The sequence below is a fragment of the Gymnoscopelus microlampas genome, assembly GCF_963454915.1.
Source record: "Gymnoscopelus microlampas genome assembly, chromosome: 19".
In the NCBI taxonomy this organism is placed as follows: domain Eukaryota; kingdom Metazoa; phylum Chordata; class Actinopteri; order Myctophiformes; family Myctophidae; genus Gymnoscopelus; species Gymnoscopelus microlampas.
Genome location: NC_139956.1, coordinates 11,682,409 through 11,704,491, shown reverse-complemented (window position 1 = coordinate 11,704,491; position 22,083 = coordinate 11,682,409). Strand labels below are relative to the sequence as shown.

The 22,083-nt window shown below is 42.2% G+C and overlaps 1 protein-coding gene across 1 annotated transcript in view; it reads left to right on the top strand.

The window, feature by feature from the left end:
• The window catches only part of LOC311034620 (adhesion G protein-coupled receptor L3), a gene marked incomplete at its 3' end in the record, with an annotated part of 245,238 nt that overhangs the window by 163,687 nt on the left and 59,468 nt on the right, over window positions 1-22,083 (top strand). The window contains exon 12 of the mRNA XM_084042512.1: window positions 2,711-2,887. Within this exon, the coding sequence (XP_083898638.1) occupies window positions 2,711-2,887 (177 nt within the window). The remainder of the gene's footprint in view (window positions 1-2,710; window positions 2,888-22,083) is intronic.

Below are 22,083 nucleotides of genomic sequence, written 5' to 3'. Positions count from 1 at the left end.
AAGTATAATTTGTTGATTTGGACAGGCGGTTCAGCAGTTTTATTGTTAGTCTAATGTTGGGGGCTCTGCAGTTTTCATAGCCTTTACGTGCCCAGATGGACTAATCTAAATAAAGCAGCTGCCTTTTTTGAAAGAGCGCACGCATTCTGGGGCTCCTTACATGTGCAAGAGCGCATTTAGCCCATTAAGACCTGAAGCCGATTCTACAAATGTCTTCTAAATCTCAAACTTTTTCATGTCAAGGACCCCCAAAATGACATGTATTTGGCCGCTGACCCCCATCTCAAAATATTTTGTTCCAGGGACCCCCAGAAGCAAAGATTTGAGTAAAAATGTTTGCTTTAAACAATATATATTCAAAGATTTGCACACATTTTCACGATTTGTCCTAAAATGGCAGATCTATTTTAGAAAAATCGTAGCTCAAATTAAAAAGTGACACAGATGCGTTCCAGGTCTTAATGGGTTAGGAGAGGAGTAAAGGACCGAAGAGTTATATTTCCAGTATGCCAGTGGGCCATAAACATAGAAACATCCTCAATACAGTTTTTGTGCCGGGCGCAGTTGACCCTTGTTACATGGAGTACTGCAGAAGTGCTGAGTGCATGCATACATGCCACTTTAGATTGGAGTGAATAGGAGATATTATCCCTACTGGGCCAGGTGCATCCACTGCACTTTGGCAATAGAGTTCGCCCTTCAAAAGGAACATGAAATATGTGAAATCGACTGTACTGGAGGTTGGGTTATTATTTCCACTTGCTCCTCACAATTAGCCCCCCCCCCCTCTCCAGACGCAGCGTTTTGGATCACTGGTCTTTTGGGATAGTGTCTGTCCTCTAGTTATTGTTTCGCTTCCTTGCTTCGGCACTTAATGGGACTAATTAAAGTCATTAATGGGACAGAGGGTCATCTCGCCTCTGCATGCTGAGGAGGAATACTGGAGGAACTTGCTATAGTTCGCCGTGTGAAGGGTAAACTCAATCGGCGGCAAATTTTCATTCACAGAGGATAAACCTTTGACTAATTACCCCCGCCGTTAATTGTGATACTCCAGAAAACCAGCAGTCCCCGCAGTTTAATATAGTGAGACCGCAGGTGCGCCTCTAACCTTGGAAGCTGGGAGACAGTGTGTGGCTCAGGCATTTTTGTCAATTTGATGCTTTATTTCAGGTAGACACGATAGGCGAACAGAGAGCAGTGGTGGGAAAAAGTATGAATGTTTTACTTAAGTAAAAGTATCAATACTGCAATGTAGAAGTACTCTGTTACAAGTAAAAGTACGGAATTCTAAACTTACTTGTGTAAAAGTACAAAAGTATTGGTATCAAAATGCACTTAAAGTAACAAAAGTAAAAGTACTAAAATGTTTGAAAATAGCCGATCTACAAGCTCACAACGTGTCGCATGGCTATTTTCAAATAGCCGAGGTATAAAATAGGGCTAAAGTGGTTAATGTATGTTTTATAATATAATATTTTTTATCTGCAAAGTAACGAGTAACTACATTGTTCAAATAATTGTAGTGGAGTGAAAGTACTAATATTTGCCTCTGAGATGCAGTGGAGCAGAAGTAAAAGTATAGACAATTGCAAATACGCTAGTGAAGTCAAAAATACCCCCAAATTGTACTTGAGTACAGTACTTGAGTACATGTACTTAGTTACGTTACACCACTGACAGAGAGACAGGAAGGGCATGAGAGAGAGAGGGGTGTAACATGCAGTAAAGTGCCTCAGGTTGGATTGGAGAGGACTCTTAGCCGCTGTATTATTGATATGGTATCAGCTCTTGCTCGGTGAGACACCAGGGTGCTCCGAGATGAGAGGGTTTTCATCAGCAGCCTTCTTCTTATTAGTTACAGTACCTGCCTTTTGAGTGACTGTTATCAAATGGACGAGATAGCGGGAAGGTTGTTTGACGGTTGCATCCTCACACAGAGGAAATGAAAGAGAACGGGGGGAAAAAAGAACTGCAGCCATGATTCAGTTTAATGCCGTACGACAAGTCAGCCTCCCTTCGCATGCGCGCGCGTGTGCACACACACACACACACACACACACACACACACACACACTCTTAGTAATAACCCTTTAAGACCTGAAGCCGATTCTACAAATGTCTTCTAAATCCCAACAGTATTCTGAAAAACATATGTTATGAATTTGGCCGCGGACCCCCATCTCAAAATCTTTTGTTCCAGGGACCCCCGGAAGCAAAGATTTGAGTTAAAAAAAAATCGCTTTAAAATAATATATATTCAAAGATTTGCACACATTTTCACGATTTCTCAAAAATAGCAGATCTACAAGCTCGTAGCGCGGCACCCGGTGCCGCGCTACGAGCTTGTATATCTGCTATTTTTGAATAGCCAAAGTGTAAAATAATGCTTTTCAGCTCAAATCTAAAAAGGACACAGACGCTCCCGGTCTTAATGGGTTAATGTGGCAATGTAAAGAATAAGCCTCTATTATAAAGACTTTCTCTGTAAACAGGAAAGCGAAATCAGACAGTTTTGAAGCTGCAAGATTAACTGGAATTAACTTCATCCGCCTCCATTTAACCCCGGCCGGGTTCAGACTCGACAACAACTGCAACATGAGTCAACCTGCAATCAATGCTTCTTTTTTTCCCCTCTCCTATCAACGTCTTTGTGTATGATTTTGCGCCACGCTAATCATAGCGATATTGTTTACCTTCTTTCATACAGCAATCCGAGGAAAACTTCAACCCCAACTGCTCGTTCTGGAGTTACTCGAAGCGGAGCATGACCGGGTTCTGGTCCACCCAAGACTGCCGCCTGCTCGGCACCAACCGGACGCACACCACGTGCTCGTGCACGCATCTGACCAACTTCGCCGTCCTCATGGCCCACGTGGACGTCAAGGTAAGATCTGCGCGGCCTTCAGGCACCGGTGTGTTGAAGGCGAGGTGTTAAAGGATGACTTGACCCATTTTCAATGTCCTCGCTAATACTCATGATAAAATGGTACCATTTTTTTCTACTTGGTCTGTTGTGTCTCATGGAGGGCTGTGGACAGTCCAGAAATCCGTCTACCAGTGACATCATCGTTAGGCAGATTTTTTTTTTCAAACAAGATTTCACATTTTTTATTTCATTTTGTATTAACGCGAGAACAATGGCTTCTATTATTGCACTGCAACTTTCCAGGAATAGAAAGCCTGCGGTTTCTATTAGCTTGGATTCCCCATCGATGATGTCACTGGTAGACAGGATTCTGAACTGTCCACAGTCCTCCTCTGAGACACAGACAGAGTAGAAAGAAATGGTACCATTTTATCATGAGCATTAGTGAGGACCTATTATATGAAGATAGGTTGAAAATGGGTGAAGTCGTCCTTTAATCATACTGTATGCAGTCTCAAAATTAGAAGTACCCGAAGCTGTAAGCAAAACACCATGACTAGCATCATTCTTTTTTGTTCCCCTTTTTTTTTTGCCGATGGGTTGCCACATTGGTCGAGGGCAGGGGTGGGCAACTTTGATGATGGAGAGGGCCACTATATTTCCAAACTCACTCCAGAGGGCCACATTGCACATGCTGTCGGGGCAGACACATCATATCTCTGTATTTTTTTCTGTATTTTTCGTAAATTAATGCCATTCTATGTCACACAAAAGTATGTGTGAATGAATCCTGAAAAGTAACATGTTTATTTAATTTCAAATGCATGTGGTTATACTTATGTTAACTTTATGAACTTGAAACAAATACATTGGACATACAAAAGACAATAGAATTGTAATACTAGTCATCAAGCTACTAATATAGACTGAAGTAATTAAAGCGGGTCATGTTTGCATGTATGGAATTGTAACAGCTGAAATCAATAATATATCAGTATTCCGATTTTATCCTGCGGGCCGCATTAACTGAAGGTGAGGGCCGCATGTGGTCCCCGGGTCCGCCAGTTGCCCTGTATGGTCTAGGGGTAATGAGACAATAACAGTACCCAGATAAAGGAATGGCAAAATAAGTTGATTGGTGTTTAATTACAACTGTGATAGTGCACAGGCAACCGGTGCAAAATATGTACAATATTTGCAAAGCCCTGAATCGGACACACGCGGGGAGGGGAGATACAACAACCCAGCACAAGTGCACACATAAATGCACGACACACTACAGTATGTTTTGGTCTCCCATGCTTTTTAGTTAAGTGCCGCAAATTGTCCAATTTGTTTACTGAACTCCAGACAGCACTTACAGTATGCTTCTAATGTCAAATGTCCAAGTGCAAAAGCCTCACTCAGACAGTGGTTTCAGGTGATTACATTATCTGTGTAAAGTATGTACATACTGTAGACTACTTCACTGGTGGTGAAGTAGTCAGCGTGTGAAGTGGTTAACCCATTGAGACCTGAAGCCGATTCTACATGTCTCCTAAATCCCAACAGTATTCTCAAAAACGTATGTTTCTATATCAGTGGTGCTCAATCTTTTTCATGTCAAGGACCCCCAAAATTATATGTATTTGGCCGCGGACCCCCATCAAAATATGTTGTTCCAGGGACCCCCCAGAAGCAAAGATTTGAGTTAAAAATGTTCGCTTTAAAAATATATATATTCAAAGATTTGCACACATTTTCACGATTTTTCAAAAATAGCAGATCTACAAGCTCATAGCGCGGCACTCGGTGCCGCGCTACGAGCTTGTATATCTGCTATTTTTGAATAGCCCAAAGTGTAAAATAATGCTTTTTAGCTCAAATCTAAAAATGACACAATTCCAGGTCTTAATGGGTTAAAACGGCATGGTCCTTTGCAGTGTGTGGGAGGCAATCTGAGAGGCAAAATTATTAATGGTGACTAATACTCCTGGTACACCAGACTGTGGCACTCGGGTACTTGCTATTTCTCCCGCGTTGCATCCGCTACAGAATGTCCTTAGCGGTGGCCTTGCGTTTTGTCTAAACGGCGAAACCTGGAGTTTTAATATGAGGTTGTGGTAAAAATCTTTACACTTTCAGGCACAGTCTACTTTTCAGAATGTATGTTTTTTGCAATGTCATGCTGACTGCACTTTGTCAGTCGTCTTGTGTCTGGCTGCCGTGAGTTTTTGCGGAATTCAGTCTATTCAGACCTTTTTGAAAGCCATTGTATCACAAAATGCCTCTGAGATCCATTCGTGTTCAGACGTATTCATCTCCGTTGCTTGTTTGCCTCGACTAGTACTGTTCTCCAGCTGCCTCTCCCAGAGTCCTAGCTAGGAACAGGTTGCAGCACACGGACATATTTATTGCTTTTTCCTCTCTTTTTCTTTCAAACATCTAAGAGTGTAATTAATCTATGAGTGGTCAAGCACTCACTTCATGTTTCCCAATCACTCAAAGTATGTGCTCTCAAACACCCACTATGGGTGCCAGACAAGCAATTTCATACAGTCGCCCCCACATGATATACATGTATATTATGTTATACAATAGTGGTTCTTTTTCATTTCAAGGACCTCCAGTTTGATATGCATTAGGTCACAGACCCCCATTTGATATGATGATTTTTTTGCTACTGCAGATTGGTGTTGTAGCCCCCAAACGCAAACCGTCGCACCATCTGTCGTACAATTTCCCCCGCAGCTTCCTCGTGTCCTGACTGCTGCACCCCATAACTATCATAGTCCTGGGCCCTGGTGGAGATATGCGCTTCTTTGTATTACACCAATAAAATTAAAAAATATATATAATAATAGTCATTGCAAACACCCAGTTATAGTCTGGCTTTCATTTGGCTAGAGACAAACACAAAGAGTTGTTAAAGGTCTAATATAACTAATTGGCTTAACAACCTTTAAAAGTGCAAAGCGTGGCTGGACCTCTTCGTCCCTAGCTACACCGTTATGTAACAACCAACAATTTCAACCGGGCAAAATTGGTGGAAGATTCTCCTCTATTTGGGAGCAGGGGGACAACAGGAGGGGTATGTTTTAAAAATTAAAAATAAACGCAAGGAAGCACTGACCAACCTGAGATTGCTGGTAGATGTATTTAAGCGAGGTAATATACACTCATTTATATTTATGTGATGTGTCACTGTGGAATAAAATGTATTCATAAAAAAAAGAAGTGCAAAGCGTCTGTTAAGACAGCCGAGTGTCCAACTGCAAGCATTAAGTCACAAAAACTATGAATGTTGTAAATAGTTAAGTTTGAGAATAACAGTTTGAAGTGGCCCCCGAGAGAGAGCCATCAGCAGCCCCCAAGGATGTTGACTTAGAGACACCCTTCAAAGTTGTCACGATCTGTCATTCCCAGTTCCACCTGCTCTCCGCTTTTCTTTTTCCTCAAAGAGATAAAGAAAAGCTTCTTAAACTATATAGCAGTAGCAGAACAAACTGCACTGCAGCTTGCATTTGAAGTGCTCAAGCTAGCATTCCTAGCTTCATAAGATAGCTGTTCAGTCAGATAACTCACAACTAATTTGAACCAATATTTTATTACGAATGTGAATACAAGTGTGGATATAATTATTTATCTTGGCGTTCAGCATTTTTCTCCCTGCTCAACACAGTCATACAGCCATCATTAACCATTAAAAGCAGGGAGATAGATATACCATAACATAACAACCCCCCATGGGGAACAGACCAATAGCAGAGCCCACTGGTGGTGCTGGGGTGGTGGTGGTGGTGGGAGTAAACAGTTGCATACCAACAGACCAGGGGACAAATGACAGCAGAGAATGAACAGAGACTCAGGTGAGCTTAAATAACCCGCTGATTGGTCAGCTGATGTCACGTCAGCTATGACGTATGGTCTGTGTAATAGTGTTGTAGTAAGCTCCGTATGCGCCCGCATAACCGCAGTGTGTAACCTCTCGAGTATGTACTGCCTGAACTAACTCGCAGGCTATGTATAATAGGCTCAATGCACAGCAGGCATATTGGACATAAATTGGGTCCCTTCCTTGCTTCCTTCACAGGTGTTACCAATGACACTAATGAAGGCCCTGTGCCGTTTAGTGTAGCACAGTGGTTCTCAAACGTTTTAATTTCAAGGACCCCCATAACTCTGAGAGTGTACAAATGGAACCAAATGGACCCGGGAGCCAACATGCACAATATCAGCACCCTTATTAGTATCATTGGTAACGCCTGTGAAGGAAGTAAGAGGAGGCCCAATTTTTCTCCAAAATGGCTGCTTTGCATATACCCTATTTATATATACCGGTAGACATGGCTAGATATATTTGACAGACATGATAAGGATCATGTGCGGATCTGTGGTGACAGTGCCATTGTCACCGGCACTTCTCAGAAGTGGGATAAAGATGAGCGGGCGGAGGAGGGAGGAGGAGGAGAGGAAAGAGAGGTGGTGGGTGGAAAGTCGCCGGCCCGTGGATCAGAATGACGCGGTACTCATGATTGGTGACAGACGATTCAATTACCTCTGTCACGGGGAGTTGGCGGGTCAGGTTGACTGGGGCAGAGTGGTTCTCAGTATCTCATGGTACCTGAGCAACCCCACCCATCCGACCCCCGGCCGGCCTGTCTTCTAAAGTGAGTGTGCATAAAGCACTCTGTGAGGGCTGTCCTACTTGGCCGCCGGCCATGGTACGCACAAGGCCTAGGACTGTCCTTAATCCTTTCTACTTCGCCAACCCCTGCTCTCTCTCTCTCTCTCTCTCTCTCTCTCTCTCTCTCTCTCTCTCTCTCTCTCTCTCTCTCTCTCTCTCTCTCTCCATCTCTCTCTTATCACACACGCACGGGCACGCACATACTTAAGCATACTGTATATGATGTGGTGGAAAAAGTACTCAAATGTTTTGCCTAAGTAAAAGTATCATCAACACTGCAATGTACTGTATAAGTACTCTGTTACAAGTAAAAGTCCGGAATTCAAAATTGACTTGAGTAAAAGTACAAAAGTATTGGTATCAAAATGTACTTAACGTACCAAAAGTAAAAGTACTAAAATGTTTGAAAATAACAGATCTACAAGCTCACAACGCGTGAGCTTGTAGATCGGCTATTTTCATTTACTTACTACCCCCTATAGTACTCGAAGGTACTATAGGGGGTACGTGAAAGAAAGTGGAAAATGAAAGAAAGAAAAAAAATATTATTTTTAACTATGAAACATGAAGAAACTTTGTGTGAACCTAATGATCTGTAAAGTTTTAAAACAAACAAAATCAAAAACTTCATAGCACAACTGTTACTGAGTAGAAAGTATCTACTTATTTGCACCACATATTGACATCAAAATTAGATTTTTGATGTCAATACTTTCTATGTATGCAGTAGTCTTATAAATGGGGTACTTGGATTCGGAAAGCAGTGAAAGGACGTACAGAAGTAAAAAAAAGTTTGAGAAACACTGCAGTAGAAGTAAAAGTATAGACATTTGGAAAGACTCCAGTAAAGTGAAAGTACCTCAAAATTGTACAGTACTTGAGTACGTACGTACTTAGTTACTTTCCACCACTGCCCGCACGCACATGCACACGTGCACGTGCACACAAACATACTTAGGCATATATGTCACAATGCAGGCTTGCACACGGAGATGCACACACACGTGTGTGCTTATGCAAAGACACAGGAACAGGGTCATGGGTATACTGTAGTAGGTTCTGTGAGTTCAGAGTGGGTTAACAACCCAACGATAACCCTTTAAGATCGGGAAAGCATCATTTGTGTCATTTTAAGATTTCTTTGGCTATTCAAAAATAGCAGATCTACAAGCTCATAGCGCGGCACCAAGTGCCGCGCTATGAGCTTGTATATCTGCTATTTTCCCCGATTGAATGGGCTAAGCGAGTAGAGTCACTGTCACTCAGCCGCGTGACTTCTCAGCCTTAGTAAAGCTCACTGCCGGCCCCCGAGTCGAGAGAAGACCGAAGAATGGGGGCCTTCACAGAATGAAAGGAAGGATGGAAAAGAGGGCGAAATGGAAGTAAAAGGATCGCTTTCAGTCAAGCCTGTCCTCAGCATTTTGGAAACCCTAGGCTTGCCATGCTAAACTGTCCACTTTTCATCCGATGAAAAGTGGACGGCGACGGCTTCGTCGTCCCGTTTTCTGCAGTGATATATGCCTTTTTTTTTCTCTCCTCTTCCTCTGTTCTTTGTCTTTCTGCTCGGATGCTGTAAAGACAGCTGGTCGGGTGGCGCCACTGGATGCTTGATACGGAGGCATTTTATTTGACAAACTGTCATGACGTTCTGTCTGAAGCAGAGAGAGAGAGAGAGAGAGAGAGGGAGAGAGAGAGAGGGAGAGATGCAGCAACAGAACAAATTGCACAAAATTGGAGTGACCGTGTGTCTTTGTCTCCCTGGCAACGGAACATACCCATACATCTCCGCATTGTTATTACTCATTACCCTCTGAGCAACATATTACTTTGTAACCTTGTTTATTCCATGCCGCCGCCATCTCTAACCCATTGATACCTGGAACGCATCTGTGTCACTTTAGATGTCTTTGGCTATTCAAAAATAGCAGATCTACAAGCTCATAGCGCGGCACCGAGTGCCGCGCTATGAGCTTGTAGATCTGCTATTTTTGAAAAATCGTGAAAATATTTTTTAAATATTTTTTTCCGAAAAACTATTAGGATTTAGATTTTTTAGGACAGCTCAAGCGAAGCGAGCTGTCCTCTATGGAGAGAGATGAAAGGCAACTGAGGTATGTGGGATGTAACCTCTGCAGGCTTATAAAGAGAGGAGGTGGCTTAGGCGAAAAAGGGGCGTAACGGGGCGTGATTTGGTCAGGGACTCTCTGTTTGTGGGAAAAAGTGGGCCGGCTTGCTAAAAAAGGGTCTGGTTGCCACCGATTGGTTGCTGCAACTTGGATTCATGCAGGGAGACGCCCCCTCTTTGCTCCAAACACCGATTGGTTGCTGCAACTTGGATTCATGCAGGGAGACGCCCCCTCTTTGCTCCGAAAAATTTGGAACGGCTGCCTGTTGTCACAGGCACTCAGGCACTGCAGAGAAGTAGACACAGTGGTGGAAAAAGTACTCAAATTCTTTACTTAAGTAAAAGTACCAATACTGCAATATAAAAATACTCCGTTACAAGTAAAAGTCCAGAATTAAAAATGTACTTGAGTAAAAGTACAAAAGTATTGGCATCAAAATGTACTTAAAGTACCAAAAGTAAAAGTACTAAATATTTGAAAATAGCCGATCTACAAATATTTGAAAATAGCCGATCTACAAGCTCACAAGGCGTCGCGATGCGACGCGTTGTGAGCTTGTAGATCTGCTATTTTCAAATAGCCTATAGGTATGAAATAGGGCTAAAGTGGTTAATGTATATTTCATTATATCATAGTTTATATCTGAAAAGTAACTAGTAACTAAAGTTTTCAACTAAATGTAGAGTAAAAGTGCAATATTTGCCTCTGAGATGTAGTGGAGTAGAAGTAAAAGTATTGTAAATTGGAAATACTCAAGTAAAGTACAAATACCTCAAAACTGTACTCAAGTACAGTACTTTAGTAAATGTACTTAGTTACTTTCCACCACTGAGTAGACATGTAGACTATAGACTATGGAGGCATCAGAATTTTGTATTAAATTATAGAATGCACCAAAACATTAATAAGTGTTGACTTGAATCTATTTAAGCCACAATAAAGCCCCGCTTTTATTTTTGATTTTTATTTGGGGTTTATTTAGCATAGTTTTAGATGATTTTCTGTGCACATTTCTTCATTTAAGCATCGCGAGCTGCGAACGGCCTTTTTGCATGTAGTTGAAGCGCAAGGGGCGGCGGGGGGGAGAGAGTCGCAGATAGACAGCTGGAGAGTTGAATAACCTCCTCTTCAAATAACCAGATTTATTTACCAAAGTAGCCTATGTAGGCGACCTACATGTTTATGTTTTAGCTTAGACACGGGTAGCCTACAATAGTTGGTAGATGATTGGTAAATTATTAACCATGACAACGACTCAAAGACTTTTATTTTGTACTTTCTTGAACCACAAGCATATCGCTGCACCAGTAGGCTACATGAGAGAGAAAAAGGGGGGGGGACCACTTGATACACAAAAACAAAGCTGGCAATGTATTGCTAATATCCAGGGATGCTTTGTTAGGCTACAGAGTGCAAAGCACTACATTTAGCCAGTGAGAATTGCAGTGTACATAAAGTGCGCTCGGAAAGGTTTATTTTAGGAGCGCTTTGTGATGCACCGTGCAGTCAAATCCGCGGTGTCAATAAATTCCACTGCCCGCTCTTTGATGAGTCCTCCATCCTCCATGAATCGAATACAAACTGCAACTAGTTCCCGTTTGGAAAGCGGGAAATCTTTATACGCGAGTAGGCCTATTGCAAAATATTGTCCAATGTCCACTGAGTTCAGCCTTTATTTTACCAAGCAGGACTGATGCTGCAGCCTGAAGCAGCTTGCCCTGAAAGTGGTTTAGGCGACCGTTCGTTTAGGCGTCCTCGCGTCGCTGAGTTTGCTCTGGACAAACTTTTTTTTTTACGCTGGTGCCATTGCTGCCTCTCTGCTGTCTCAAGAATCAAACATGAAGAGAACGAGGCCACTCAGGCCAGGACATGTGTGTGGTGTTTATATTGTGCGCTTATGTCAATAAACCGGTTCTGTGAATGAGGGACACAGACAGACACATTTCACACTCGAGTGTGAAATGGGATTCTGAGAATACACATTGGCTCAATTGCTCAAAAGACCCAACATCCTCCAGACACGCAGGACGTAGAGAGAGAATGGATGTGTATTACGTTATTTGTCAGCCTTAAGTATAGGGGCGATATTCATAGTAAATACACAAAAAGCTGTCTGGCGGAGTTAAGGCACAGTGGCCCTCATTTATCAACGCGGTGTAGCCCGAATAATGAACGTACGGCGATATCACCGCACCTTTCGGCATTTATCAATATATCCTGACGTGGGCTTCATCCTACTTTACGCTGAGATCTCACGTCTGGTCGAGACCAATTGTTGACGTTGGCTGCGCCCGTTTATTCCATTCTAGACCTGCGGAGCAGACGGTCTGACAGGCATCTGGACACATATATCCACTCCAAAATGTATATCTACACTAATAAATAATCCCTGTGAAAATATAACATTTTATAAAGTAATTTAAACAAACTGCTTTAACAGTCATTCGGTTAGGCTTGCAGATCTGCATGGCTGCGTTGGCTATTTGAAAATAGCAGATCTACAAGCTCACAACAGGTCCCATCACTACGCGTTGTGAGCTTGTAGATCTGCTATTTTCAGCGCAGCAGCGATTCTGCGAGATAATTTTCGGGAGCCCCGAGTCCCCGACATTCTTTTCATGGACAGTGAGGTCCAGAGAGAGAGAGAGAGAGAGAGAGAGAGAGAGAGAGAGAGAGAGAGAGAGAGAGAGAGATAACCACGATAACGCAATGGTGATTATGAACCACGTACCCAAACCCGTTAAAGGCTGCTTTTCCCAAGCTGAACTATACTATTGTTCAATGAAAAGCATTGTAATCCGATTAGTGGCCATTTTTTCATAATGTATTCGAGTGCAATACACCTACCAACCGATAGGGTCACTCTGTTAAAAGCATATGGCCACCGATCAGATTAAAATGCTTTTTATTGAACAATACGGATGATACAGGTACTTTTGAGAGCCCATATATACATGTAACCTCCGTCGCCATGGGATAAGCACTTTATCTTTGAAATATGAACGTTTATGTAGATGTACGGGTCATAAATGGAGAAAGTGCAAACACTAGGTTGAAGTTCATCCATGACGGTCGTGACAGTCGACCGTCGTGTATCCGTGGCTATTACTCCCTCTAACATTTCCCATGTTTTTAGCAGTGGTGGAAAAAGTACTCAAATTCTTTACTTAAGTAAAAGTACCAATACTGCAATATAGAAATACTCTTGTTACAAGTAAAAGTCCAGAATTCAAAATTTACTTGAGTAAAAGTACAAAAGTATTGGCATCAAAATGCACTTAAAGTACCAAAAGTAAAAGTACTAAATATTTGAAAATAGCAGATCTTCAAGCTCACAACGGGTCGCGATGCGACGCGTTGTGAGCTTGTAGACCGGCTAGGTATAAAATAGGGTTAAAGTGGTTAATGTATGTTTCATTATATCATAATTTATATCTGAAAAGTAACTAGTAACTAAAGTTTTCAAATACATGTAGTGGAGTAAAAGTACAATAGTTGCCTCTGAGATGTAGTGGAGTAGTAGTAAAAGTATTGGAAATTGGAAATACTCAAGTAAAGTACAGATACCTCAAAATTGTACTTATAAGTACAGTACTTGAGTAAATGTACTTAGTTACTTTCCACCACTGGTTTTTAGTGTATTGAAATAATGTCATGCATATTTGTCCAGTGCATAGCCTACTGCAGGCCTTGTTGACTAGATTTAGAATAGATTTTTAAGCTCTTGCTCCTGAAATGATCGATTATTTTTTAAGGGGAAACGCCATCATTTAACATGCAAGTCAATGGGTGAGAAGGACATTGCCAGGCACAAGTGTAGGTAATTAATGTATTTGTGCAAGATGACCCTGCTACTGTATATAAAATGTGTATATTACTCGTTCATCATGGTTCATGTTCAAATAGCTCAATCCAAAATATAATGCTGTAGGCCTAAGTGTTAGGCTGTATTTACGCACCTGCTTAATTGTAATTAATGCTTAAATATAGTTATGACCGGTATTTTTTATCAGATGTCTGATACATTTGATTCATTCCGGACATTGGGACCAGCAGGTTACAATCCTATATCGTAACCCCTGGTATTGACCACATTGCTTAGCAGAGTTCAGTGATGCAAATGCATGTCAAGTTGATCAACAGATTGTATTATTCTCCAATGCAATAACAGTACTGAAATGAAGGCTATAAGGGCAATAATGGGAGCCCTTTCTTTTTTAAAGTAACTTCAAAGTTACTTTTCACAGTAACGCATTACTTTTTGGTGTAAGTAACTAGTAAAGTAACTGAGTTACTTTTACATGACAAGTAACTAGTAATGGTAACTAGTCACTGGTTTTCAGTAACTAGCACACCACTAGCACAACACTACAACGGTGTCTAACCGAGAGTTATACTTCTCCAGTACAACGGTGTCTAACCGAGAGTTATACTTCTCCAGTACAACGGTGTCTAACCGAGAGTTATACTTCTCCAGTACAACGGTGTCTAACCGAGAGTTATACTTCTCCAGTACAACGGTGTCTAACTGAGAGTCCATGCAGATCACAGTTGACAAATATTATATATTATCGGAGCTATTATTAATGTTATCGGTTTTATCGTGATGACGTCATAATTCCTGATATCGAACCGATAATTATCGGGCCGATACTTATCGTGCACTAATAATTTTATCGCAAATTATTGTCTCCGCCAGGCCGAAGGCATGGCGAGAGAGTAAGTTTTACCCCCTGTCCGTCCGTGTGTCTGTGTGTGTGTGTGTGTCCGTGTGTCTGTGAACAGCTAATCTCTGGCACCGTTGGCTTGATCGCAGTGAAACTGTGCACACACACTCCCTGGATGCCAGAGCAGAACCTCTGCCCCAAATTTTTCACATGGGCCTTTTATAGCGCCACCAGGAGGCTGATTTGTGCAAAAGACATTTTTGGACAGTACTCCTACAGATTTTATCCAAACATCACGCAAATCGGTGCACAGTATCTCTATAGTCATGTGATCAACACAGATCTGCCTGATTTTCCATATTCCATCCTGATTGGCTAAGGTTGGCTTCCAAAGTTTGCAGGATTGGTCCATTTTGAACTAAATGCCTCAGATCATGAACGCAGCTTGTGATTTATGTGAAATTTAACACGCATGTTCCCACTAGGCCGAGGAAGAAATGCCATTTGAAAATGTTCAAATCAGCCTCATGGTGGCGCTATAAAAGGCAGATTTGTGTTTTTAACTATCTGCACCGATCTGCGTGAAACTTTGCACACATACTCCCTAGAGGCCAAGGAAAAATATCTGCCCTGCATTTTTCACATTAGCCTTTTATAGCGCCACCAGGAGGCCGACTTATGTAAAACTTTTTTTTTTTAGATTAAGCCTTCACATTTTTTCCAAATTTCACGCAAATCGGTACACATGATCTCTATAGTCATGTGATCAAGATGCATCTGTTTGATATTTCATATTCCATCGTGATTGGCTAACATTGACATCTAAAGTTTGCAGGAGTGGCCCGCTTTGAACAAAATGCCGCAAATCATGAACACAGCGTCCAATTGTGGTGGAACTTTGCACGCACATTTGCACTACGTTGAAGAACAAACGCCACCCTTTTAACATTGCCCTATTATAGCGCCACCAGGAGGCAGATGTTTCTTTTTTATATTACTTTTAATTTTGTCCAAACATGCAAATCAGTACACATGATCTCTATAGTCAAGTGATCAAGATGGATCTGTCAAATGTTTTATATTCCATCCTGATTGGCGAATTCCGAAAATTGCTGGCCCACAATAACCTACCTGACCTGGCGGAGACCTGTGCTCCGAGGAGCACTTTTTCTGGTTTTTATATTTTTCTCTGTTGTTGGTGACAACTCTAGTACGACGCCACGACGGCACGACGGTGTCATGAATGCGTCCTTTCACAATATTGTGCGTCAGCGACGCAGGACGCAGGCCTATGAGCATCTCTGCTCAGTGCGGCTGCAGAGTTCATGTGCAACATCGCATGGCTGTGGCTTTACAGTTTTCCTTCGCCGTGTCTGTAGGTCACCCCCAGGGACCCCCAAGGGTCTCCAGGGACCCCTAAGGGGGGGGGGGGGACCGCGGACCTCCTTTTTTTTTTTTTTTTTTTTTTTTCATCCCATGCTTTTGTACCCCCAAAACTATTTTCTTTTTTTTGGGGGGGGGGGGGGGGGTCCTGCGCTGTCCATCATGACATCTATGTCATTCTTTCTTGTTTTTAGAAGCGGCCTCAGGTCTTAATGGGCTAAAGGAGATAGGCAAGCTGTAATTAGCCTACCCATCTCTTCCCTTTGGAGGACAGAAGTGTGCTATCACCGCCATCTTTCATCTCATTATGTTTTTTTGGCCGTTGGGGTAGTATGTATGTAGTGCTCTAGTCAGGGATAGTGCTAGTGCTGCGTTCAAGGATCTTTTTGTCCAGGCTAATAAGCGGTGACCTATACTTAGGGTTCCATTTGCTGGGGGGGGGGGGGGGGGTTTAAATAAATTGTATGTTAACCACATTAGTCCCAGTGTCCCTATTTTGGGCAAATTTGTCAACATTTTAATTACATAAAATGTAACTTTTACTTCGTCTCTCTCTCTTTGTCAACATTTTAATTACATAAATTTGAACTTTTACTTTGTTTTTGGGGGTTCTATGATATCCCTTCTACCAAAAAAATAAAATAAATCACTGGTTTATTTGTGGTCAGGGTATTTCTGAATGATATGTCCTCAAACGGGACTCTGATCTTACCGACAATGACATGATTGTCAGCTTCATCCCACCCACCAGGGAGAGAAGCACAGAATTATGTCTGGCTTTTTTTTTTTTGTGCCAGTTTCTCTATTCATTTGTCATTTTATTTGTTTTCTGTGGATATAACATTATAGATGTCTTAGTTACATAAGCATTGTTGTAACCAGCACCACTGTGAAGCAGTTTGTTTATCTATAATGGTGGAATTAAGAGAGATGAAGGCAAAATAAGGGACATTTGAGGAAACTTAGTTAAATGCTTGACGTTGTGGCATTATGAAGACCTTGGCTGGGATATGAACTTTCTTTTTCTTCAAAATGTTACCAACTAGAATTGCAGTGGAGCTACAGTATACTGTGTACAGTACACGCACGCACGCACGCACGCACGCACGCACGCACGCACGCACGCACACACACACACACACACACACACACACACACACACACACACACACACACACACACACACACACACACACACACACACACACACACACTTAAATGACATTTTCCGACCATGTTTGATACAGTACTGTATGTCACATATTGCAGTCTTATAATTAAGCTATCTATTATATCTATAAATTCACCAAATGTCTGTGTGTGTGAGTGTGGCACAAGCGTATTTCGAGAACCACCTGACCAGTCGACTTTAAACTTGGCGTGTGACCAGAGGGAGTGATTTATTCTATTTATTTACCAGGGACAGTGCAACATTTCAGTCAACATTTCAGTTTTCACACTAACATGTTCCAGAGTTAGCTAATAAGAGCTTATTTTCATCTGTAGTCGAGCAGGTTGTTAAAATGGGTGATAGCTATCAAGTACAAAAAACAAAGCAATTAAAAGTGCATTTAAAGTTGGATTGCTCAAGACAACACTGTACCACATGAAATGTGCTTTTCTACACAGTCATTAACCTTTGTTTCTGAATATTTAGTACAGTATCTATGCTAGCATTTTTTGTATTGTAGACACACCCTGTAAGATCTACCATTTTATCATTTGAAAACCTACATTATTACAGTTCTCAAGACCCCAAATTTCCTTCTCAAACTATCTGTGCTGCCTTTGGACAAATCCACTATCCCCAGTTCACTCTCATGGGAAGTAATTATGTTTCAAGTCAATTATCACATGTTTGAACTCCCTCTAAATCTTTGATCTGTGGATGTTGGCACATTTTTTCCTTTAAAAAAAAAATATTATTCCCAACTTAGTACACCCTTTCTACACCATGCACACTTTTCACTGCTTGCCGGCGAATACATAAATGCTGAATATTTTCAGAGCCTCACAGATTCAAAGTAATGATCTCACTCCAACCAAAGCAGAGTTCTGCAGAGAATACTGACAAGGTGCAGACTCATTCACAGCAGCTGAAAAATGTCAAGTTGCTCAATCACACCACCCTTCCATCCCACACTGACGCACAACCCACCCACACACACACACAATGTTTGCGAGCAGGGGGTGGTTCAGGTAGCAGCCACCGAGGCAATCGCCCAACGGATCAAATGCTGTCACCATCATCTGTCTCACCACTCAAAACGCTTTGTTTGCTAATGCAAGCTGCCTTTATTCTGCTTCCTGAGTTGAAGGACCGCCGATGGCCATCCAAACAAATTAAACTTGCAGATGGCAGCAGTGTTAGTTGGAGATTAAGTTTCTTTTATGTATGTTAAATAACTGTTGATGTTTTTCATGCCTCCGCCGGGGGGTATAGCCTTGCCCGGAGACATCCTGTTTTAATTTCTCAGGAACACCTTGAGGTAATTTAATGACACAAACATCCACTTCGAGGTTGAACTGATTAACTAGGTGGTCAGAGCTCAAGGTCACTGTGACTTTACAAAACATGTTCATTAAATTAAGTCTTCATTCACTACATTTATAATGAGACTGGACAGAGATTTAAATGGCAACTGGTTGGTGGGGGCGTACAGCGGCCCTAACTTACAGTACCTGCCTTAAAAGCACTCTTATCTCTACAGTACTTTTAATAACTTTATTTTTTTCATATTATTATTTCTTTCTTCATTTTAATTTTTTACATTTCCCTTGTCCTAGTTATTTTCCTTTTGGAGTCGCTGTACTTTGAAATTTGACTTTGCCTGAAAGAAAAAATGAAAATTGTAACCTTGAACTGCTCTGTTATTGAACCTGGGGACAAGCTGTCATTAAGGCTGCCCGAAACCAATTGACATTGTATGGAAATACATTCTTTTCAAGTACCCAGGGGGCAAAGGGGGGTATGCTGCATTTGCTCTGCTATAAAAGGTTGGCCACCAGAAATAATATCTATGACCCCGTAGGATCACAACCTATATGGACAACCCGGTCAATTTTTTGCTGGAAATCCAATATGGCCGCCTCAATATTGGCCCCTATCAGTACCCAGGGGCAAAGAGGGGTATGCTGCATTTGCCCTGCCATAAAAGGTTGGCCACCAGAAATAATATCTATGACCCAGTAGGATCACAACCTATATGGACAACCCGGTCAACTTGCTCCTGGAAATCCAATATGGCCGCCTCAATATTGGCCCCTATCAGAAAATAGCTTTGGCAATAACTTTTGAACCACATGGGCTAGAAATAAAAACTTGGTGTCTATTTCATGGTTTCAGAGCATGAGGAACTCAATGGAATACTTATCTTTATGATTGGGTGTGTCTGGTCCTTTAATTTGCATATTTCCAAGATGGACGCCACGCGAAAATGAGTTTTACTATGACTTTTACAGTGACAGCTTACTGTTATGGCAAAAAGTCTGCTTTTTAAGCAATATGAACACATTTGGTCAGTTTGAGCTTTCATTTCTATTTTGGCAATATGGCTGCAGTCATAAATAATGTATGGTATTACATTTTCCCCCAGATTTATTGATTTATAGATCTATAGTTGTGGGGATGATTGCAGAGAAAAATCGAAGAAAAATCCCACAATGTATCTTATGTATCATTTTAATAAACTAAATACAATATAAACATACACATGCACACTCCAAGACTTGCCAAAAACTTCAACTTTAGGGCTATACAAATTAACATAGTGGTATGCATTCAAGTAACATAACAAAATATAGACTACTTAGTGACAAATAGAGTAAAGGCGGAGTTGAGGTTGCCTACAAAAGGTTCATTTTGACCTCTATGGTGCTGTCTTGCCTGCTTCTAAAGCCAATGATACTATGGTACAATGCTATTCACTGTCACTGTTGTCATGTGTTGCACTGATCCTGCTGCATCGTGTCTCCAGTACCTGGCAACGGCATCCTAAGTAGCATGGAATTGCCTTCTTTGCACAGGAACAGAGGCATGATATTGCCTTGTTCATTGACAAAGGCAAGGCTGGCTGCAAGGGGGACTGCATTGCTAGCACTGAGAGACCATCCATACTCTGTGAAAGAAGGAATATCCGGCTTGGCGATATGTGCACATTTATCTATTATGGTTGCTAGAGCAGCTCTTCTCAGGTGCAGGTCAAAGGCATTCTCTGTCGGGGGCAGCAGCTTTAAGAGGGTTGATCTATTATTGAGGAACTTGTACACTCTAAGCTTACTCAGGTCAAAATCCTCCGGGTGGTCCGCTTTGGATGTATATACAGCAATTGTGAGGTCTCGTGCCTGATTGATGACGTCACATGAGAGGGAATCAGAAGAGTTTTCACCAAACTCCTCAAGTGCAGGGAGATCCAGACGCATGCTGGCCTTGAACCATGCCTTCTTCATGGGATAGCTGGTGGTATCTCTGCCACTTAAACTATGGATAAAGGGCAGGGCACGACACTCTGCAAGCCCCAGTGCTGATACCATTTGATGGATAGGAAGGTATGAATTTTGCTCTGTTCTCACCCACAACTCTGGAAGGCATCTGAGATGGGTTGCTGCATAGTAAAGGCACATGATGATGATGTCTGTGTCATTGGCATGGATGACAACTCTGTCAACTTTGTCATTCTGGACACTGTACAGGGTGTGGAGTATTATTCTTGTATCAGCTTCCTGTTGTGTGGATTCTAGTGCAGGGACATCTTCAATAGACCCCTCCGTGATCACCACACTCCTTGTCTCTTCTTTAAACCACCCACCCAGGTAAAGATGTGTTGGACCAAGGGCCGACTTAAGTTTCTCATTTTCACACCATTCGTCACAGAGGAAACTGAATAGGTTTGCCTTGTTAGGCTGACACAGCAAAAAACTCCTGAGGATCTGGAGCTGTGTAACGCATACTGACTTCATATTCTTTGGTAGGTTTTGGTCGAGCATATCTGTGTTCTTGCTCAGCTGTCTTAAGACTAGGTCCACTGTACCGGTCACAACAGAAGTGAATGATCTCTGTGCCAGCAGGCACATCATTCAACAGCAGACGTTGGTATCGTTCAGCGATTGTTCCAAATGCTTCACCTTTCAGGAACGACCAATGGCGTATGGCATACATGGCATCAATAACTACTGCTGTTGTTGTTCTGTCTTCTGTAGGCAGGTCAGGGATGCATGCAACTTTGGTCTCCTCTTTCAGGACCTTCTCAAGGCTTGCCTTGGTACCTGTTCTCATCCTGCCATCTTCCTGGAAGAGGGAAGGGGGAAGCCACTGCACTCGTGGTTGCCTATAAAGTCAACAAGGTTGAGTTCTCCACCACTGGCTATGATTTGGGTCATGCGCAGGAGGGCAGTAATTTCATTGCTCTTGCCAGGTGCTGAGGTTTTCCCCTTAGATTTTTTAGATTTTGTGTTTTGAGTGTGGGAGGTGTTAAGCTTCATTATGCTTGTCTTCTTCTGTTCACTGGACAATGACTCACACAGTGCCTTCAGACCCAGTTCTTTCACACTCATAAAGTGGTCCTTGACTGTGGAATCAGCACACTGTCCTGTAGATATGTTGATCGTGGATGATGTGCTCACTGTAAATGGGTTAGTCTCCACTGCTACCATGACCTTGACTACCATCTCTGCATCCCGGATTACACGACTCTGACCAGACTCATGGTGTGGGTTGGAGGAGTGGAGGTGGAGCATAGACTTGAGCTCTGCAGAGACAGCTGCAGTGAGTGGTTTTGTGTAGACCCATTTTGTCCTGGCAGCAGGGCTGAGTCAGTGTAATGCCATCCAGACTGCTGGCTTCCTTGGCATCGGCATTATAGGTCTGCTCCAGTAGCATGTTAAGAGAAACACTGTTGTGGCTGCCATCTGCTCGTCTGCCAACAAATACACCTGCCATCAGTGCTTCATGTACCTCTGAAGCTGTTTCTGGTAGTTTCTTCATCTCAGCCAAATACAGAGGTAAAGATTGCTGCCCGTACTTGTAGTGGCCTGCTGCACTGAGGTAGGGTAGCATTCTTGGTGATTCACAGAGATGTCCTGTCCAGTCACCTTCCCGATCGTAGTAGATAAACCTTTGGAGAATATCTGACATCTCCAGGAAGGTTGCCCAGAGGACTGCAATTGGTTGCCCATTCAATGATTCCTGAAAAAGCAGCAGCTGCTCTCTTAGGACTGCAATCTCTGGACTGCCATCTCTGTTGCCATAACAGTCAGCTGTCACTGTAAAAGTCATAGTAAAACTCATTTTCGCGTGGCGTCCATCTTGGAAATATGCAAATTAAAGGTCCAGACACACCCAATCATAAAGATAAGTATTCCATTGAGTTTCTC